We start from the raw sequence: 17,376 nt of genomic DNA, 5'->3' as shown, positions 1-17,376 counted from the left end.
AGTGTGTATGACAGAGGGGCCTCCCATGATTAGTGTTTGAATCCACAGAGGTCTGATGATGATGATTATGATAATAATAATTACTTTGATTACCTTGATGAACCTGTGTTTCACTCAGGATTTCTCCATGAGTGCAGGTCACAAAGATGCCTCCAACGATCTCAATCTTGAGCCTCTCTCCTCCATGCATTTCACTATAGATTTCACTAGTGGATCTTCCCATCTTGTAGGTGGTCTTCCTGGTTTTCTCTTTATTCTTGGTTGCCAGGTGAGTATTCTATATGTCCATCTGTTATCCCTGAGTCTGGCTATGTGACCTGCCCATCTCATCTTGCTTTCATATGCTACAGTTACCACATCTTTTATGCCTGATCTCTTTCTTAGTTCCATGTTTCTAACATGTTCCATTTTGCTGATGTTACAAATCCCGAGTTCTATTACACACGGAGTTATTCTGAGAGTCTCTTCTTCTTTTCTTGTCATGTTCCATGTTTCTGATCCATATGTGAGTGATGGAACAATGTTACTATTAAATAGTTTTGCCTTTGCAGAGATGTCAAGATTTAGATCAGTAAGCATTTCTTTTAGTCTGTTGAATGAATAGCTATGCAGCTTTCTTTCTTTTTGCTAGTTCTTCAGATAAATCGTTATTCATTTTTATTGTTTGTCCTAAGTAATTGTAGGAGTCAACTTGTTCTATAGGGATGCTATCAATACATAGGTGACTGTCATTTGTGTAGATGCTTTTGATTCATTTTGCTTTTTCTAGATTCATTTCTAAGACTATCTTACTGCTATTTGTGTATATTTTTTCGCTCATTTCTTCTAGGTCTTTTGAGTTGTGGGATATCAGTATACTAGATCATTGGCAAACATAAGGATTTGTAGTTTTTCACCATCTATGCTTATTCCTCCGTTTAGGTCTACTTTTTTCAGAATGTACTCTAAAGTGCTGCTAAATAGATTTGGGGAGATCACATCACCTTGGTGGACATCTCTCTTTATATCTGTATTTATAGGTTGATCAAATAGGGCTATTTGTGTGGTCTGATTTTTGTTAATTTCTTTTATCATGTGGAAGTAAGTAGGGTCCACATTTATTTCCAGTAAGGCATTAATGACTGCATTGTGTTCTATGGTATCAAATGCTTTTTTAAAATCAATAAAGAGGAAATATAGAGGGACTCGGTATTCTCTGCATTTTTCTGTTAGTTGTGAAATGATCTGGATATGATCTATTGGGGAGAAGCCTCTTCTGAATCCTGCCTGCTCTCTACTGGAGTTGTCTTCGATAGTGTTTTGGATTCTGTTCAGTATTACTCTGTTCATGATTTTATATATGTGAGAGAGTAGACAGATTATGTCTTCCTTGTTCCCTTTTTTGAATAGAAGTATGGTTTTTGAAATCTTCCATTCCTCTGGAATCTTTCTTTCTTTGAAGTACCATGTGAATCTGGAGGCCAAGGATTTGAAAATAATTGTCCTCCTTGTTGGATTTCTTCACCCTTAACATGATCAAGTCCTGAGGCTTTACTTTTACTCATTTTCTTAATGGCATGTTCTATTTCTTCTGGAAGTACATCTGGTATATTGCTTAGTTTTGGAATGATAGGTTCTGAAACTTGACACTTAATTGAATAGAGATCATTATAAAAATTCTGCACAATTTCTTCTATCATTTTTCTATTAGTATGTTTTTCTCCATTTTGACCCTGTAAAGCAGATGGAATTGACTGTTTAAAATTTAAGTCTTTCTCTATTTTTTTTCAGGCTGGTTTTTGCCTGCACTGCTTCTCTTAGTTTTTGTATCTTGAAAGCTTTGTAGTCTTCTGGAATTCTTTTCCTTAATAACTTACAGATAATTTTGTATTCTAGAAAATTTTCTTTGGATTTCTTCAGTTCTTTTCTCTTTTTCAGTAATTCTATAGTTTGAGGTGAGAGTCGTTCTCCTATGTTTTGTTTCACAGAAATTTCTGATTTTTTTCTTGCACTCGTTGAATTTATTAATAAAGTCAATATAGTCATCATTTATGTAACAGTTCTTAATAGTCCATTCGGTCTCTTCTATGTACTTCCTGAACTTGTGGTAGTCTATTTGTTTGAGTTGTCTTTTGTGGTTTAATGTTGCCTTGATATGTTGTTCTTTTTTGTGGTCTATTCTTATAATGGCTCTGAGGAGTCTGTGGTTCAGAATCCATGTTGAAGTATGTTTTGCCTATTGTACCATCATTTTGTACCAGTCTTTTACAGTCTGTTAAAATGTAGTCAATTTCATATTTTGTGTCTCCATTCAGTGATTGCCAAGTCCATCTTCTTCCTGGGCATTTGTTGAAAAAAGTGTTCATAATAAAGAGTTGTTCAGCTGCAGCAAATTCAACTAATCTCTCTCCTCTTCTATTTCTTTCTCCCAGGCCACGTGGTCCTATAAACTTTTCGTTTTCTTTTCCACATTCTATTTTGACATTAAAGTCACTACCAACGAATGTGCATGTTGACTTGGAATTTAATGCCTGTTCAAGATTCATTTAAAAATTTTCTATTTCTTGATTATCAGCTACAGATGTTGGAGCATAGCAGGATATTAATTTTATTGTTATATTGTTCTCTATTCCAATTAAGAGTACACCTATTCTTTCAGATATAATGTTACAAGAAAGGATCGACTTGGTGAACTTAGATTTAACAATGAAGCCCACTCTGCCTTGGTTGCCATTGTTTGAGGATGCTCCGAGGAGTATCTGTGAGCCATTGTACCATCTTGCTGTCAGTTCTTTCAATCTTTTTGTTTCGTTCACTAGCAGGATATCCAAGTTGATATTGGTTAGTTCTTTGATTAATAAATCTATTCTGTAGTCTCTCGCCAAAGTTTGAGTATTGAGGGTACCAATTGCTATTTTCATAGATTTAAGAGGTGGCCTGTTTTCATCTGCGAGATTCTTAGCACTCCTGGCCTCACTCGGTGCCTTACCACCACTGTAGAAAGGTGAGTGTGGGCTGCACAGGACTCCGGGCCGTTTCTGTTGTTGTAGTGGCATCTTTACTGTGGTCACATATACACTCTTCTCCTGACCAGGGTTCTGAAGTGTTCGCCAGAGCTCTGTTAGTGGTACTGGGTCCAGGTGCGATAATGGTTAGGATTCCCAACACCCCAGGGTGCACCATGGGGAAGTAAGGTTGTAACATTTTGCAACAAATAATTATTTTTAGAGATAGGATGATCAAAGAATTAAATAGACACTATAAAAAATAACAGGAAATACAAATGTATTTCTAGCTTTTTTTTAAAGCATCTAAGCAGAAAAGAAAAGTGGAAAAAAAAAATGTATTTCTAAAGCAAATAGTCAAGTAGATTTAATAGATTTTTCAATCACATCTGATTGAAACTTAAACTAGAACTACTTAGTTATTCTATACAACACCTAGGTATTTCATAAATTGCTCAGTTAAAGTATGAAATAAAATTCTTTCCTTCATGCTTGCAAGGTGATCAAAGTACATCATGAAAATTATGGAAACAACTACCATGTTAGAGTAAAACTTTAGTTTAATATAAATGAAAATAAACACTCGACATTTCAACCTTCACATTAAAGTCATCATCTGAAGTATACATTCCATTCATGTGTCATCTCCTATCTAGGAAGTTGATTACCATGATGTGACTCATGGTTAACTACGGGCGTAACGAGCTGCACTACATGCGAAGAGGACCCCATCTCTTCCACATATTGTCGTAAGTATTCATGACTGTAATCCGTGTGTGTGTTCACAGAGCCGGTGCTGTGAACACACACACAGAAAAAACTCTCTACCTCCGTATGAAACCAGCTAACTCACCTTTAGTCGAAAGAGACCAGATAAAGGTTCTTCATGTCATAGACAGGAATCGAACCGAGGTCTTTCTGACCAAAGGGCTTCATCTAAACCAACTGATCAACCGTTAAAACTATTGGCCTGACCTTTGGTGAAAAAAAAAAAAACTTACTACATCAAAGCTAGAATCCTGTTATTCTTATCTACAGCTTAATTTAATTAGCAAAATTAAATTAAGCTATAGAGCAACATGTTAATTTTGTAACCTAATAGATAATAATAATAACAGAACTCTAGCTCTGATGTAGTAAGTTTTTTTCTCCCACCAGAGGTCAGGCCAATAGGTTTAACAGTTGATCAGTAACTTTAGCATACCATGTAGATTGTAGTGCAGCTTGTTTCTTTGTATATATGTGTATACTCCAGATGATGACCTTAATGTGAAGATCAAAATGTTGAGTGTTTATTTTGGTTTATATTAAACTAAAGTTTTACTCTAACACAGGAGTTGTTATTTCCCATAATTTTCATGATGTATGAAATAAAATTGTTTATTATTTCATACTTGAACTAAACCAATCCATTATTCTATAAAATAACTGAATTATATATTTTAATGGTAACAAAAACATTAATGGTAACAAAAACATCAATAAGCAACGCTGGAGGCAAAAGATCTTGTGGTGATGGTGACTAGAAATCAGAAGTTGAGGAGACAATGGCCAAAGGGAGGTGAAGGACAATCTAAAGGATTGCTGCAATACTGAGAAGGATTCTAATTAGCAGAGATAAGGAAATAGGACCCTGAACAAGCCACATCTAGATTACCCTTCAAACTTAGTGAAGTGTGACAGATTAGATTACATCACCAGGATTTGAAGGGATTGAAGAAATTTAAGAAAGGATACAAAGACAGGTAACAAAAATTATCAGACATGTAAAGCACACTGTCTATGATGAATTCACTAAAGTTTTTTTTTTTTTTAAATGAATTCTGCCAATGAAAAGTTGTAAACTTATAGCACATTATTATTAGTACTGTTGTTAAGCTAATGGTAAGATAATCTGGAAACTCTGATATGGGAATCAACCATAAAACTTTTTACATGCCAATTTAGTAAGTAGGGTGATAGTTGTTTGATGTCTAGCAATAAAATTCATCTATCACCTACAGGCATTCATAAACATTGATGCCTACAATTGCATTCAAATGCACAGCATCTGAACAGCAAAAATGCTAATACTTTTGCAGTATCTATTGCAAAAGTAGAATATGGTGATGTATAATATTACTATACATGTGAAAACATTAATAACCGAGGGAACAGCTTCAGTTAACCATTTCTAGACTACTTTGCATGGATTTGGTTATTTGGATTTCAAGGTGGGAGGTTCTGGAAAAGGTGTAAAACCAAACAACAAAAGGAATATCAGAACTGTAGAATATTATGTATAAAAATATTGCAGGCTAAGAGGACATAAAGAAATAAAAATAAATAAATAAACAATGGGTTGTTTAGAATTAACAATGAAGAAACTCAGGCTATGAAGCTTGTTCATTACATCCGTCAAATGTATGTGTTTATCAAGAGTTTGCCTATTTTATGGAATTAAAAATCTTGCTGTTTCTCCCATATACTTGATAAATAAGGTTCAATCAATAAGCTTAGAAAATGCCTTATATCTTTGATATGATCCAAATACTGACATTTTTCCACCACAAAGCATTTGTCATGCTTCCAAATGAATGTGGAGATGTCCAGCTTCAGAGCTTTAAGGAAATATGAATTAGACAGATTTCTCAAAAATGCAGAATGAGGAGTGGAGATCAAAACAAACAGACAAGCTGAAAATTGTATGAAAGGTCACAGGGTGAAGAAGGTAGATATAAATGTTTTGCATGAAGAGCATCAGATCGCATGATAGGTAAGCAAAGAAATAACTGTCTTGCAGCACAATGTGAAAGGCACCAGTCATGTTACACATGCATTATACTAGATATTTCTCCAGCCATATTTATCTTACGTAGTAAATGCACCAACTCTAGCCCTGAGTAGAATGTGTTGAATAACTGGTAGTGGGATACCAAGATGGTACCTGAATTTATGGTAGTGAAAGAGTCCAAACATATATAAACATACTGTAAACACTGGGACAAGCCTATCAGAATGAATTATGACTCGATAAGTTCATATGATGATAGTATAATATTAATATATACAAAAGTATAATGCCATATTATTTTACTGAAAAATAAAAATGAAGTCTTACCTTTTTCTAAATAGCATGGCAGTTTTGTTTCAACAATTCTTTGATATCCAAATTCATGTGGATTCACATTTACAGGAATAGGAACAGTGAATTTTATCGAACATGTTGTTGATCCACAATTGTACTCAAAAACAAATTCTTTAGTATTAGAAGCAGTCATCTTATTTACCCGGGTGTAGAAACCTTGGAAAAAAAGAATTACTCTAATTACACACATGGAATCTATTTATTTGGTAATAAACAAATATTCAAATTCATTTATATGTCACTGAAAATTTAAGTTCCATATTAAAGGTGATATTTGTTATGAGTCAAGATATGAAAAAGTTGCAGACACAAGCAAATAAACAAAATGAGAGAGTAAAGACTGTAAATCTATTTCCATGATACAACAATGAGTCAAGAAGACGAGACATGAATGCATTTAAATGCGTCAATGTGTAGGTTGTTCAGACAGAACGAATAGTGTGAATTTGGCGATGCGAAAAGTGAGTTTGATGGGAAAAAATGTGTATAATGCTGATGATTTTCATATGAATGGATTAGGAATAAGGAGTCTTGAAAAAAAGTGTGGTTCAATTCATGGATGCTAATATATCACAATTGATTAGTTCAACTTGGCCAAAAGTTATTTTTATTATTATTAACATTTGACCTCCACAGAGTCAGAGACTCATTGTGGGAGGTACACACTATCACACACAAAGCTCACCTAACCGTGACTTAAAGTGATTCAATGTGTCTACATTCACAACACACTCAAACACTGCATTCCACTCACCAACCACTCTTCATGTAAAAAACCTTCTCCTTGCTCCTCTGCTCACACCCTCCTTTAACAGTTTCCAAGGGATGGTATCTGGTTCTACCCCCGCCTCCTCACCCATTATCTCCTCCATGTCAACCTGACTAGCTTACAGTAACAAACAAACTAATCTGAACAAGCCAAATATTTGTTAAGTTTTTGGTTTGGTTTCACTTCACAATAATTTTGGTTTCGGTTTACTATTTTCAGTTTTAGTTCACTATTTTGGTTGAGTACTGCATGTTTTAACTGTCTTCATGATGCTTATTAATAATGTTGTGCATTTTTAATAGTGTAAACAAGTTGACATTTGTAGTGTTTTATTCATTTTGTGTAGCTATAAAATGAATGCATCTCCAAGAAAGCATTCCAAAATACAGTCCGTCAAAAAAATGAATACGCACTTCAGCAAAAGAAAAACCTGTATAAGAATTGTAATACTAAATTTATACAGACATCAAGGGATGAATACAAGTTACCTCAGACTTCTACGATTACACGAGGTGCTCAAAGTAGTTACCATTAGCGTCCAGACACTTATTATGATGAACTACTGCTTGGGAAACATTGGCCAAAGTGCGCAGTGGGATCGCTGCGTATGCTGTTTCAATTTCTTTCCAAAGGGCCACCAGTGTAGCTGGTTTTCTATGATACACTACATCCTTTGGAGTCCCCCATAGGTAGAAGTTCAAGGGTGTCAAATCAAGAGAACGTGGGGGGAACTCAACTGCACCTATTCATCCTATCCACTGTCCCTGCAGATTCTCATTGAAGCAAGCTCTCACATCTCAGTGGTAGTGTGGTGGTGGTGTACCATCTTGTTGGAAGAGAAATTTATCATTCCCATAAAGTGCATATATGGCAGGTAACATGGGTGTGCATAGCATGTCTAGGTACACTTGAACAATAACAGTAACTTCAGAGAAGAATAGTTCTATTAAACCACTAGAGGACAATCCACACCAGACATTGAGCCCTGGTAAACTGATTGCCTTGTCCACAATGAATGACTGGATTTTCTGGAGCCCAGTAAACAAAATTATGCCGATTCACTGTTCCATTAAGCTTAAATTGTGCTTCATCAGACCAAACCATCTTCCTCACAAACTCCTCATCCACCATGTGTTGAAACCACTCACAATACTGCATTCTTCGATCAGGATTGTCTTCATTCATTGCATGTAATAATCTTGAGATGTAACCTTTCCATTTAGCTGCTTTAAGAATGCACCGTATGCTTGCACTGCTAACTCCTGTCTCACGTGCACCTTGTGTGGTATACTTCTGTACGAGTGTGTAAACTGTTTCAACACCACAGTCGAGGAAGCAGGACTTGTTGCTGTGTGAGGCCTCCCGGATCTTCCCTTCTCACATCACACATGGTATCATGGGTCTCAAATGTATCACGAGCACTTGCCATTGTTAGGCATGTTGGAGGTTGTGTTGCAAACTCATGCCTCCATTGTCATTGAACTTCAACAACATTCTCAAATTTGAAATACTACTTTAAAATGGTCTTGCATTCCTTGAACGACAATCATGCCTCAGCCATTTTGTTTGACTGTCCTACTGGTCACATGTTGATACTAGTATTCCTGTAAGTAATGACATCTTTTTGAGAGAACATCATACTACACATTGCTACCGTAATTCGATCCAACTTCAACAAAAAGTCCATAGATGACAACTGTTAAAGTGTGTATACATTTTTTTTGATGGACTTTGTATGTACTCTTTCTCAGCACACTAGTGGGATTAAAGTTTCTGACATGACAGTCCATCAAAAGTCTATGGGCAGTCCTAAAAAGAAACAACTGTTGACAAAGGCTTTGCAGAAAAAGAGGCTTCAGGGGAAAAGTGTACAAAGATTAGACTGTTGGGAAGAAGATCGTATTCTCAAATGAGAGCCATTTCTTTGTCCAAGAAGAGTGAGAACCCCCTACGTTTGCAAATCAGTAGCTGATAAGGCTTCCCCTACCCACCTTCAACAAGCTCCTAAACACCAAGCAAAAACGATGTTCTGAGGTTGTTTTACACATGACAGTCCAGGATCACTTGTGCCTGTTGATGGAAAGTGGCCAATACATAAAGATACTAGAGAAAAGAGTGTTCCCACAGATTCAAAAAGACAAAGAACTCATCTTCCGATAGGTTCTCACTCCATGCCACACATTAAAAAAAAAAAGTGAGAGTTCCTCAAAAATCACAACATCCAATTGCTTCAGTGGCCAGGTAACTCTCCTGACATTAACCCAACAGAAAATTTGTGGGCCATAGTGAAAAAGAGACTTGAAAAATGAAATTGTGATACAAAGGATAACTTAATACAATCCATTATAAAAGTATTGTTTCAAGATGCAGAAATAAGAAAAATGTGTCCTACGTTGCTAGTCATATCTAAGCAAATTAATCAACTTATTAGGAACAGAGGAGCACATATAAATTATTAGATAAAATTGGAATTTAATTTTTGTATTTATTTTCCTTTCTTTAAACTATGAGTATTCAGATTAATTTGTTCGCTAGTGTATGTCTCAATCATGCCCCCCCCCACCCTCCAATCTTTTCTGAACCCTTTCTAACATATCCTCATTGCCTTTCTAACATAATCTCATTGCCATTGAAAACCTGGTGACCAAAGTGCGAAACGCTACCCACGATTACACCCTCTGATGAAATGATTGAATCTAAAACTCTTGATCCTTGCGTGCCCTCCTTTACATGCTGTATCTGAGATAGTTGTCCCTCAAGAAATTTATTTTCCTTATTCCCAAATGCTATCTCTTCATTCCAATCTATACTACCATAACTGTTAATTTTAAGGAAAGACAATGTATACTATTATATTAATTAAGTAACTTTAATTAATGCTTCCTATATTTCGGTAATGTTACATTATCATCTTCAGGGAACATAAAAATTAATGAAATGTGCACGCAAGCACTAACACTGAACAAATATGGCTGAAGACAACAACTGAAGTCAGTCCTAGAGTCCTAAAGAGTGCCACCTAGGGCTAAATTGGGTATTAATCTTGGCTGTTGGGCTGATGTTCTAAGAATGCAAGCCTCCGATATTTGAGGCAGTCTCATGCATCCAAATTTATTGAGGTTTGGGGAGTTTCTTAAAGCTGAGGCTGATTCTAAGAATAATCTCTCATATTTAAACTTGCTGTGGTGTAGTAAGGAGGCTTTCTTCCAATGTATTTTATGGCGGGTGTCCAAAGCATGGTCAGCAAGTCCTGAGTGGCTGTAATGGTGGAAACAGATATAATCCTTATGTTCAGATATCCTGATATTAGCTGTCCTGCCTGTTTGGCTGTAGTAAGACGGTTTGCAACTACAAGGGACCTGGTAAACTCCAAGTAGGTCTAGAGGAAGTGGCTGGTCCTTGGGAGAGCGGATAAGAGATGCCAATTTTTTATATGGTTTGTAACATTACCGAAATATAGGAAGTATTAATTAAAGTTATTTAATTAATATAATAGTATACGTTGTCTTTCTTTAAAATTAACAGTTATGTATCACCAACGTATAAGTCTATCTAAAAGAATATACCACCATAATTAAAATCGTCCATGATAATCACCCTTCCTTTGGTTGCTAACTCAAGTTGTTCATACACTTCTTCATCACCACCCTCCACATTCCCCTGGCCTATAGCAAAATATGTCTTCCTGTCAATCCTCACACCATTTTGCCTTATAACTATTACCACTATTTCCCTCTTTTATGTCTACCTAATGTGGGCATAATTCCACTGCTATCATCATCAGCACTCCCCCTCCTTTCTTGTCCTTTCTATCTTTGTTAGAAATGCAGCAATCCCTCGATTAATGCATCTCCGATTAGTGCATCATTTTTTTCTACACCCAAATGCAATTAATGCAGCTCTAAAATTCAATTAGTGTACTTATACATCTTAAAAATAAATGTTACCGATTTTAAAAATTTTCTATCTATACATTTTTTATGGCTAACTATTTTAAAAAAAATCACTCACCAGGATGAAATAACTTGGCTACTGATTTAAAACATTTTACAAAGTTATTTTTTAATGGCATACTACACTATTTTCACACACACTATGATTCCAAATTTAACGCCACATTTTTTTTTTATTTTAAAGTATTTTCCCAACCTTTAATCATGAGTAAAAGAATTAATGAGCCAAAAAGTGGAAGTATGAAAAAGATTCAAAAGTAATCTCATTGGAAGAAAAACTTGAAATAATAAAGAGAAATGAATGAGTTCAGAGCAAAGATAGAACAAGAACACAAAATGGGTGAATCAACTATAAGAGCAATTTTAAGCAAAGCTGCTGAATATAAAGAGAAAGGTAAGGCTGCTTCAAGTTCATCATGCATGAAGACCACTTGAAATTAAAGTATTATAATGATTGAATTAAAGATACTTCTTTCTACATGGCTTGAATATTGTAACCAAAAACAGATCCCACTAAGCACTGACCATATTAAATCAAAAGCATTAAGTCTCCTTGCAACCTTGAAAGAAAGGGCTATCAATGATGCTGGGTGGTTTGAGGATTTCAAAAAGAGAAATAGCCAACATAATGTTCGAATCACAGCAGCAAGTGCAGATAAGGAGGTGGCCACAAATTATTCATAGATTTTAAAGAAAATTGTGGAAAAGGGAGATTATTGTGACCAACAAATATTTAATGTTGATGAAACCGGCCTTTTTTTGGGAAGGAATGCCTTCCATGACTTTTCTTGCCAAATCCGAGAAATCTCAGTCTGCTTATAAAATCGCAAAGTCGAATGAAATTACTGCTAGCAATATGCAACCCGTTTGAAAGCACATTCTTCCACATTGTGCAAATGATTTTAGAGGCTTTTCAAATGAAATGGATAATGTTGTTGAGGAAACTGCCAACATCAGTCGTGAACTGGGTTTTGATGAGATTGACAATGATAATGTTCAAGAATTAATTAAATCTTATTCTGAGGAATTGAGTGATTCCGACCTGCTAAATTTAGATGCACAGCAGGAAGGGAAGATCCTGAAAGAATATGAAGAAAATTTAACCACTGACAGTCAGCCAAAGGAGATTTCACAGAAACAATTTGAAAACCTTTTTCATACAATCTAAGTTTTTAAACAGCAATGCTTACAGGCTGACCTTGATGAAGATAGAAGCAGTAAAATTTGCAGAAGAGTAGAAAAGGCAATAGGACCATAGCATCAGTTGTATATAAAAAAATAAACAAAATGCTTGCCAAACTACATTAGCTCAATTCTTTGTTAAGAAGTAGAATAATAAATTTATATTCTGAATATGTTTTATTGTCTTTCTTTCAGCTTCATGGTTTTCCTTTAACTAGGTATTATTTTTTTATTAAAAAAATTAAGGGTCAAAAAAGAAATTTGAAGAACGAATTATACCTTTACGCATAGGTTATTATATTTGATTAGTATGTTTTAGATTAATATGCCCATTTTAAAGAATGCATTAGGTGCATTAATCGAGGGATTGCTGTACTGTATCCTTCCATTTCTATTCCCATTAGGACATCATCTTCATTCAATTATGTTTCACTTAATCCAACGATTTTGGGACAAATAAACTCATTCGTGAAACTCTTTCATCTCCCTTATTTCTGATATTTCTAGCATTGGTAAATAAACACAGCAGTTTACATTTAGGTATATAACCAGTCCTAGCCAAGCCACTTGTTGGTTGTGATTTCCCCACCACACCTGGCCTTGCCCAATCACCTTTATCACTGCTTACCACCACATACATCCGCTCAGTCTCAACTTCCCCACTCGCATCCCAATCTATTCCATTTCTATGCTGATCTTCCCCATGCATACATGTGCTACTACTGCCAACATCCACTCTCCCCATATCATGTCTCTCTGTCCACCCAGGCTCTCCCTGCCCCCCGTTTCACTGTTCCTCTTGAATTCCCATTCTCTCTTCATCTCTCACACTAGTACCGTTTCCATTGCAAAGCACTTCAGTCTCTTCAGTACCACTCGCCTATTCTTTCACTTCAGTCTCTTCAATACTACTCTCCTGTTCTTTCGCTTCCTCTCATACTTCTGATCTCTTGCTTGCATCAGACACTGCACTTCCATCTAGCAAGAGTTTCTACAGTTCAATCACTCCAAAACCATTCAAATGCAATCCATCACATCTGTATAATTCTATTATTCCCTCTTATACATGCCATTCATCAACAAATTGCACTCCATTCTCCTCGCATGTTTTCGCTAACATGCCGCTCATGATTCTGGCTCTGCATCTTAACTCATCATTGGCATACCTCAGCAACACACTGATAACCTTTCCCACTATACTGTTATCCTTCACTCTTCTCAATAACTCAATATTTACCTTACATTCTCCTTATGCCCACTTAAATCATTTGTACCCAACAACCACCATTAAATTCGATTGCTCATTTCCTCCTCATGACCAAAGCATGAATTATCATGTTCATTCTCCCTCCTGGATGGCAGACCTTATGGACTCTCTGATTAACAAATTCTCCAACAATGGAATCTCCACACACTGCTACTCTCAAATCATTCATCATCCATTTTCTTTAATTTTATGGATGAATACTTCCATTTATTTTCACCAAACATCTATCATCACTCCCCATATTCTTCATTTCATTTTTTATTTCTAATAATTCTTTCCTCTGATCTTGTATTCTGGCAATTTCATTCTCTGTCCCTCATGTAGTCTCACTTCCTCTTGTTCTGCTGCACCTTTCTTCTGTTTCCACATTCATATCTCCTTTCACTCCCTTATACACTTATTTTTTGTTTCTTCATTCTTGAATTCTTTCACTCCAACAGGCTCACTAGTTTTTGTTTCCATTACTTTCATTCCTTCAATCTGTTAGGCATTCATTAACTCATAGTCTAACAAAATATCATACCTTCTATAAACCCATACTCGTCTTCTGTTCAGCCTCTTCACATACACATCCCTCATATTCAGCCACACATACATGTTACGCTCACAACATTGAGCCATTTTTGAAAAATCTATATCGTTAAACACAGTGACACACTCGGGAATTAATCTGTGTGTGGGGGGGGGGGAGCACTCAAGATTTAATCTTGTGTGGGGGACCGAGTCGATGATTTGAGAATACACACTATACATTGCATACGATATATGACTGAGCATCTGCAGTGATCACCAATACATGATACCCGTGACCTCTTCTGGCCTGGCTCGGGCAAACGAAGTAGTTCTCAGTCTGCCCAATCACTACTTTGTTCGCCATGCATTCACAGTGGCCGTGATTCCCGAGAGCTACAGTGTATTCCCACCTTATGTGACCGCTAATTCATAAGTAGTATAGAAATAGAAGACAGGACACAACATAAATAAAAAAAATGAATTTTAATTAGAAAAAGATTTTTGGAAATGTTTCTAGTGTGGTTTTTTTTTCGTTTTTTTTTTTGGGGGGGGGAGGTCTCCCCAGGGTGTGCCCCACTGGTTAAACAGCATTTGTTGATTTTTACACTGCTCACCTAGTCACACTGGTCAATGCCCGCATGGTTAATCTTATGAGTACCAACATTGTGTTTTGTTCAAAGAAGACAAGATTCAACATTTCAATTAATAAATTCAGTAACAATTCCCCAATAATTGCATAGACACACTAAATTATCAAAAATAAACAACAGCATATGAAAATTCAAGGAATGTCTTTTCCAGCTCTTTACTAACATTATGCCAGTTATAGGCATTAGTGAGACTTTGTTTATTTTTGATAATTTAGTGTGTCTATGCAATTAATGGGGAATTGTTACTGACTTTATTAATTGAAATGATGAATCTTGTCGTCTTTGAACGGAACACAATGGTGGTACTCATGAGATCAACCATGCAGGAATTGACCAGTGTGAGTAGGCAAGTGGTGTGAAAATCAAATGCTGTTTAATGATGTCGATTTTTCAAAAATGGCTCAATGTTGTGAGTGCAACATGTATGTGTGGCAGAATGTGAAGGATGTGTATGCGGAGAGACTGAACAGAAGAAGAGAAAAAGTATGGGTTTATAGAAAGTGAGATTTTTTTTAAATTACGAGTTAATGAGCATAACAGATTCAAGGAATGAAAGTAATGGAAAAGAAAGCTAGTGAGACTGTTAGAGGGACAGGAATAGAATGTAAAGAGTATATCATTTTCGGAGATGACAGAGGGAAGAGGAAGGTGCAGACAAGAATATGATATTTTATGGAGAAGAGCAGGATTTTGTGAAGATAGGTCTTGCCTAAGTAATCTTGTAATAATAAATTGACAATTCAACTGGATCAAGGAAATGGATAAAGTATACTATTATTATTATTATTATTACTGGTATTTCTATGGAGTCAGTAGACTCATCGTGGGAGAGCCAAACTATCAAAACAATATCTTTCATACCTCTTCTTGAATTCATTTACAGATGAAGAACTCGCAACTGAGTCAGGCAATGAATTACAATCGTTCACCACCACCCCAGTCAAAAAATTTAGTTCTCACACCCTTGCTAACCACACTTTTCCTTAATTTCCAGATGACCTGTTGTTCTTCCATCACTATCACACAGCTGAAATATTTCCCCTGCATCAATCTTATAAAAAAAATTTTTTTTTTAATTAGTAATTTAAACGTTTCTATTATATACCCTCTTCTCCACCTATCAATCAACCTCTGCAACCCACAAGCTCTCAATCTATCAATGTAGGGAGCATTTTTTACATCACTCACCAACTTAGTCACTCTCCTCTGAGCCCTCTCCACAATCTCCTCATCTCCAAAGAATCCAGATGACCAGACTTGAGAACAGTAATCCAAATGGGGAAGTATCAATGCCTTATAAAGGGGAATAATTACCTCTTTATCTCTGGATGTTAGTGTATTCTTCAATAACTTTAATTTATTGCAGAGAAAATAAGCAGTTTCGTCTTAAGCACCCATGATTTAAAACCCAATTTGTGAAGTTATCTCAATGTTGTAGATTTAGACACATTCATATCTAGTTCTTTCCATCTCCTGTGAAAATATCTTACACTATGGAAGAGTGGTTTTTCTTCATGATATTCTTCAATCTCCTCTCATCTCTTGATGTAGTTATTACCTTTCGACTGCTACTGCAGCGATTATTTTGTAAACTCCAGTTACTAGAATATTGTCTCAATACTCTATTCATGCTTGCTTAAGAACATTTCAATTCTTTAGCTAAAAACCATTAAATTTTGGCCTTCTCTGTATAGAGAGTCACCTACAAAACTTCTTAGCTTCCAATCTGTCACTTGTTCGACCCATGTTTAGCAAATGATTAACTGAAATTCACACGCAAACAATTCCTCACACACGAGTCAGTACCACAGCTACTAAAATATATGCTATTTCTATGCCTTCCTCTAAACCAATCAAAAAAATTTGGAATATTCTAATATTTTGAACAACGTTGCAAATTATTCTAATTTTGCGAATGTTTTCAAATAACAATTTTCATATAATTTATTATTATTATTCAAGCCTCCATGGACTCTTCGTGGGAGGTCCTTCCTAAGAACATAAAGTCTGTCAAGACTCATCGAGAGGAGGTCCCCCCCTAAGAAACGCAAAGTCTATCATACCACTCCTTAAACCTCATTGACCGTTCTCGCCCTCACCACTCCATCAGGCAATGCATTCCATGGCTCAACCACCCTCCATGCAAAGAAACCACTCCTCACCCTCTTGCTCACAGTTTCCTATCATAACTTCCAGGGATAGCCTCTTGTCATCACTCCTTCCTGCTATTCAACCAAGCGAAAGAAGAACTCCGCAGTATCAACCCTGTAACCACCTCTCAACAGTTTAAAAGTCTCAATCATATCACCTCTCCTTCTTCCATCCACCAAACTCTGCAGTCCACATTCCTTCAGCCGATCCTCATAACTATCCTTGTACAGTCCTGAAACCATCTTTGTCTTCCATCTTTGTATCCTTTCCACAGTTAATTTATCCCCTTCAAATCCTGGGGACCAAATCTGAGAACAATAGTCCAAGTGTGGTCTGATCAGAGACTTATACAACGGAATGATAACCCTCTTATCTCTGCAGGTCAGTGTCCTTCTCATAATTGCAGCAATCCTCTGTGTTACCTTCACCACCTTTGCAATATGTCCCCTAAACTTCAGGTTTCTGTCATATCATCAACCCCAGATCTCTTGTCTCCCCTACTTCCTCCAGTATAACTCCTCCCATAGAGTATGCAGCATCCCATCGATGTTTCCCAAACCTCAAGACCTTACATTTTGCTCCATTAAACTGACACCCCCATTCATTTGCCCATCTATCTAGCTTATTCAAATCCTCTTGCAGGGCTGCCGCATCTGCACTATTACTAATAATCCTTCCCAGCTTCGCATCATCCGCAAACAACTGAATATTCCCTTGCAATCCACTGGCAATGTCATTGATATAAAGGTTAAACAATATAGGTCCTAGTACTGAGCCCTG

The 17,376-nt window shown here is 36.2% G+C and overlaps 1 protein-coding gene across 6 annotated transcripts in view; it reads right to left on the bottom strand.

The window, feature by feature from the left end:
• LOC150102918 (FERRY endosomal RAB5 effector complex subunit 3) overlaps nt 1–17,376 on the bottom strand; it is a 342,399-nt gene that overhangs the window by 260,873 nt on the left and 64,150 nt on the right. For all 6 annotated transcript variants that reach the window (XM_090398559.1, XM_090398556.1, XM_090398555.1 and 3 more), the window contains exon 2: nt 6,085–6,267. In XM_090398559.1, coding sequence (XP_090254685.1) covers nt 6,085–6,244 — 160 coding nt within the window. In that variant the 5' untranslated portion in view covers nt 6,245–6,267. The remainder of the gene's footprint in view (nt 1–6,084; nt 6,268–17,376) is intronic.

Source organism: Typopeltis vanoorti, chromosome 9 (genome assembly GCF_054136105.1).
Source record: "Typopeltis vanoorti isolate ZY-2024b chromosome 9, IOZ_Tvanoo_1.0, whole genome shotgun sequence".
NCBI lineage: Eukaryota > Metazoa > Arthropoda > Arachnida > Uropygi > Thelyphonidae > Typopeltis > Typopeltis vanoorti.
The sequence above is the reverse complement of the archived record's forward strand: the minus strand, read 5'-3'. Positions and strand labels throughout refer to the sequence as shown.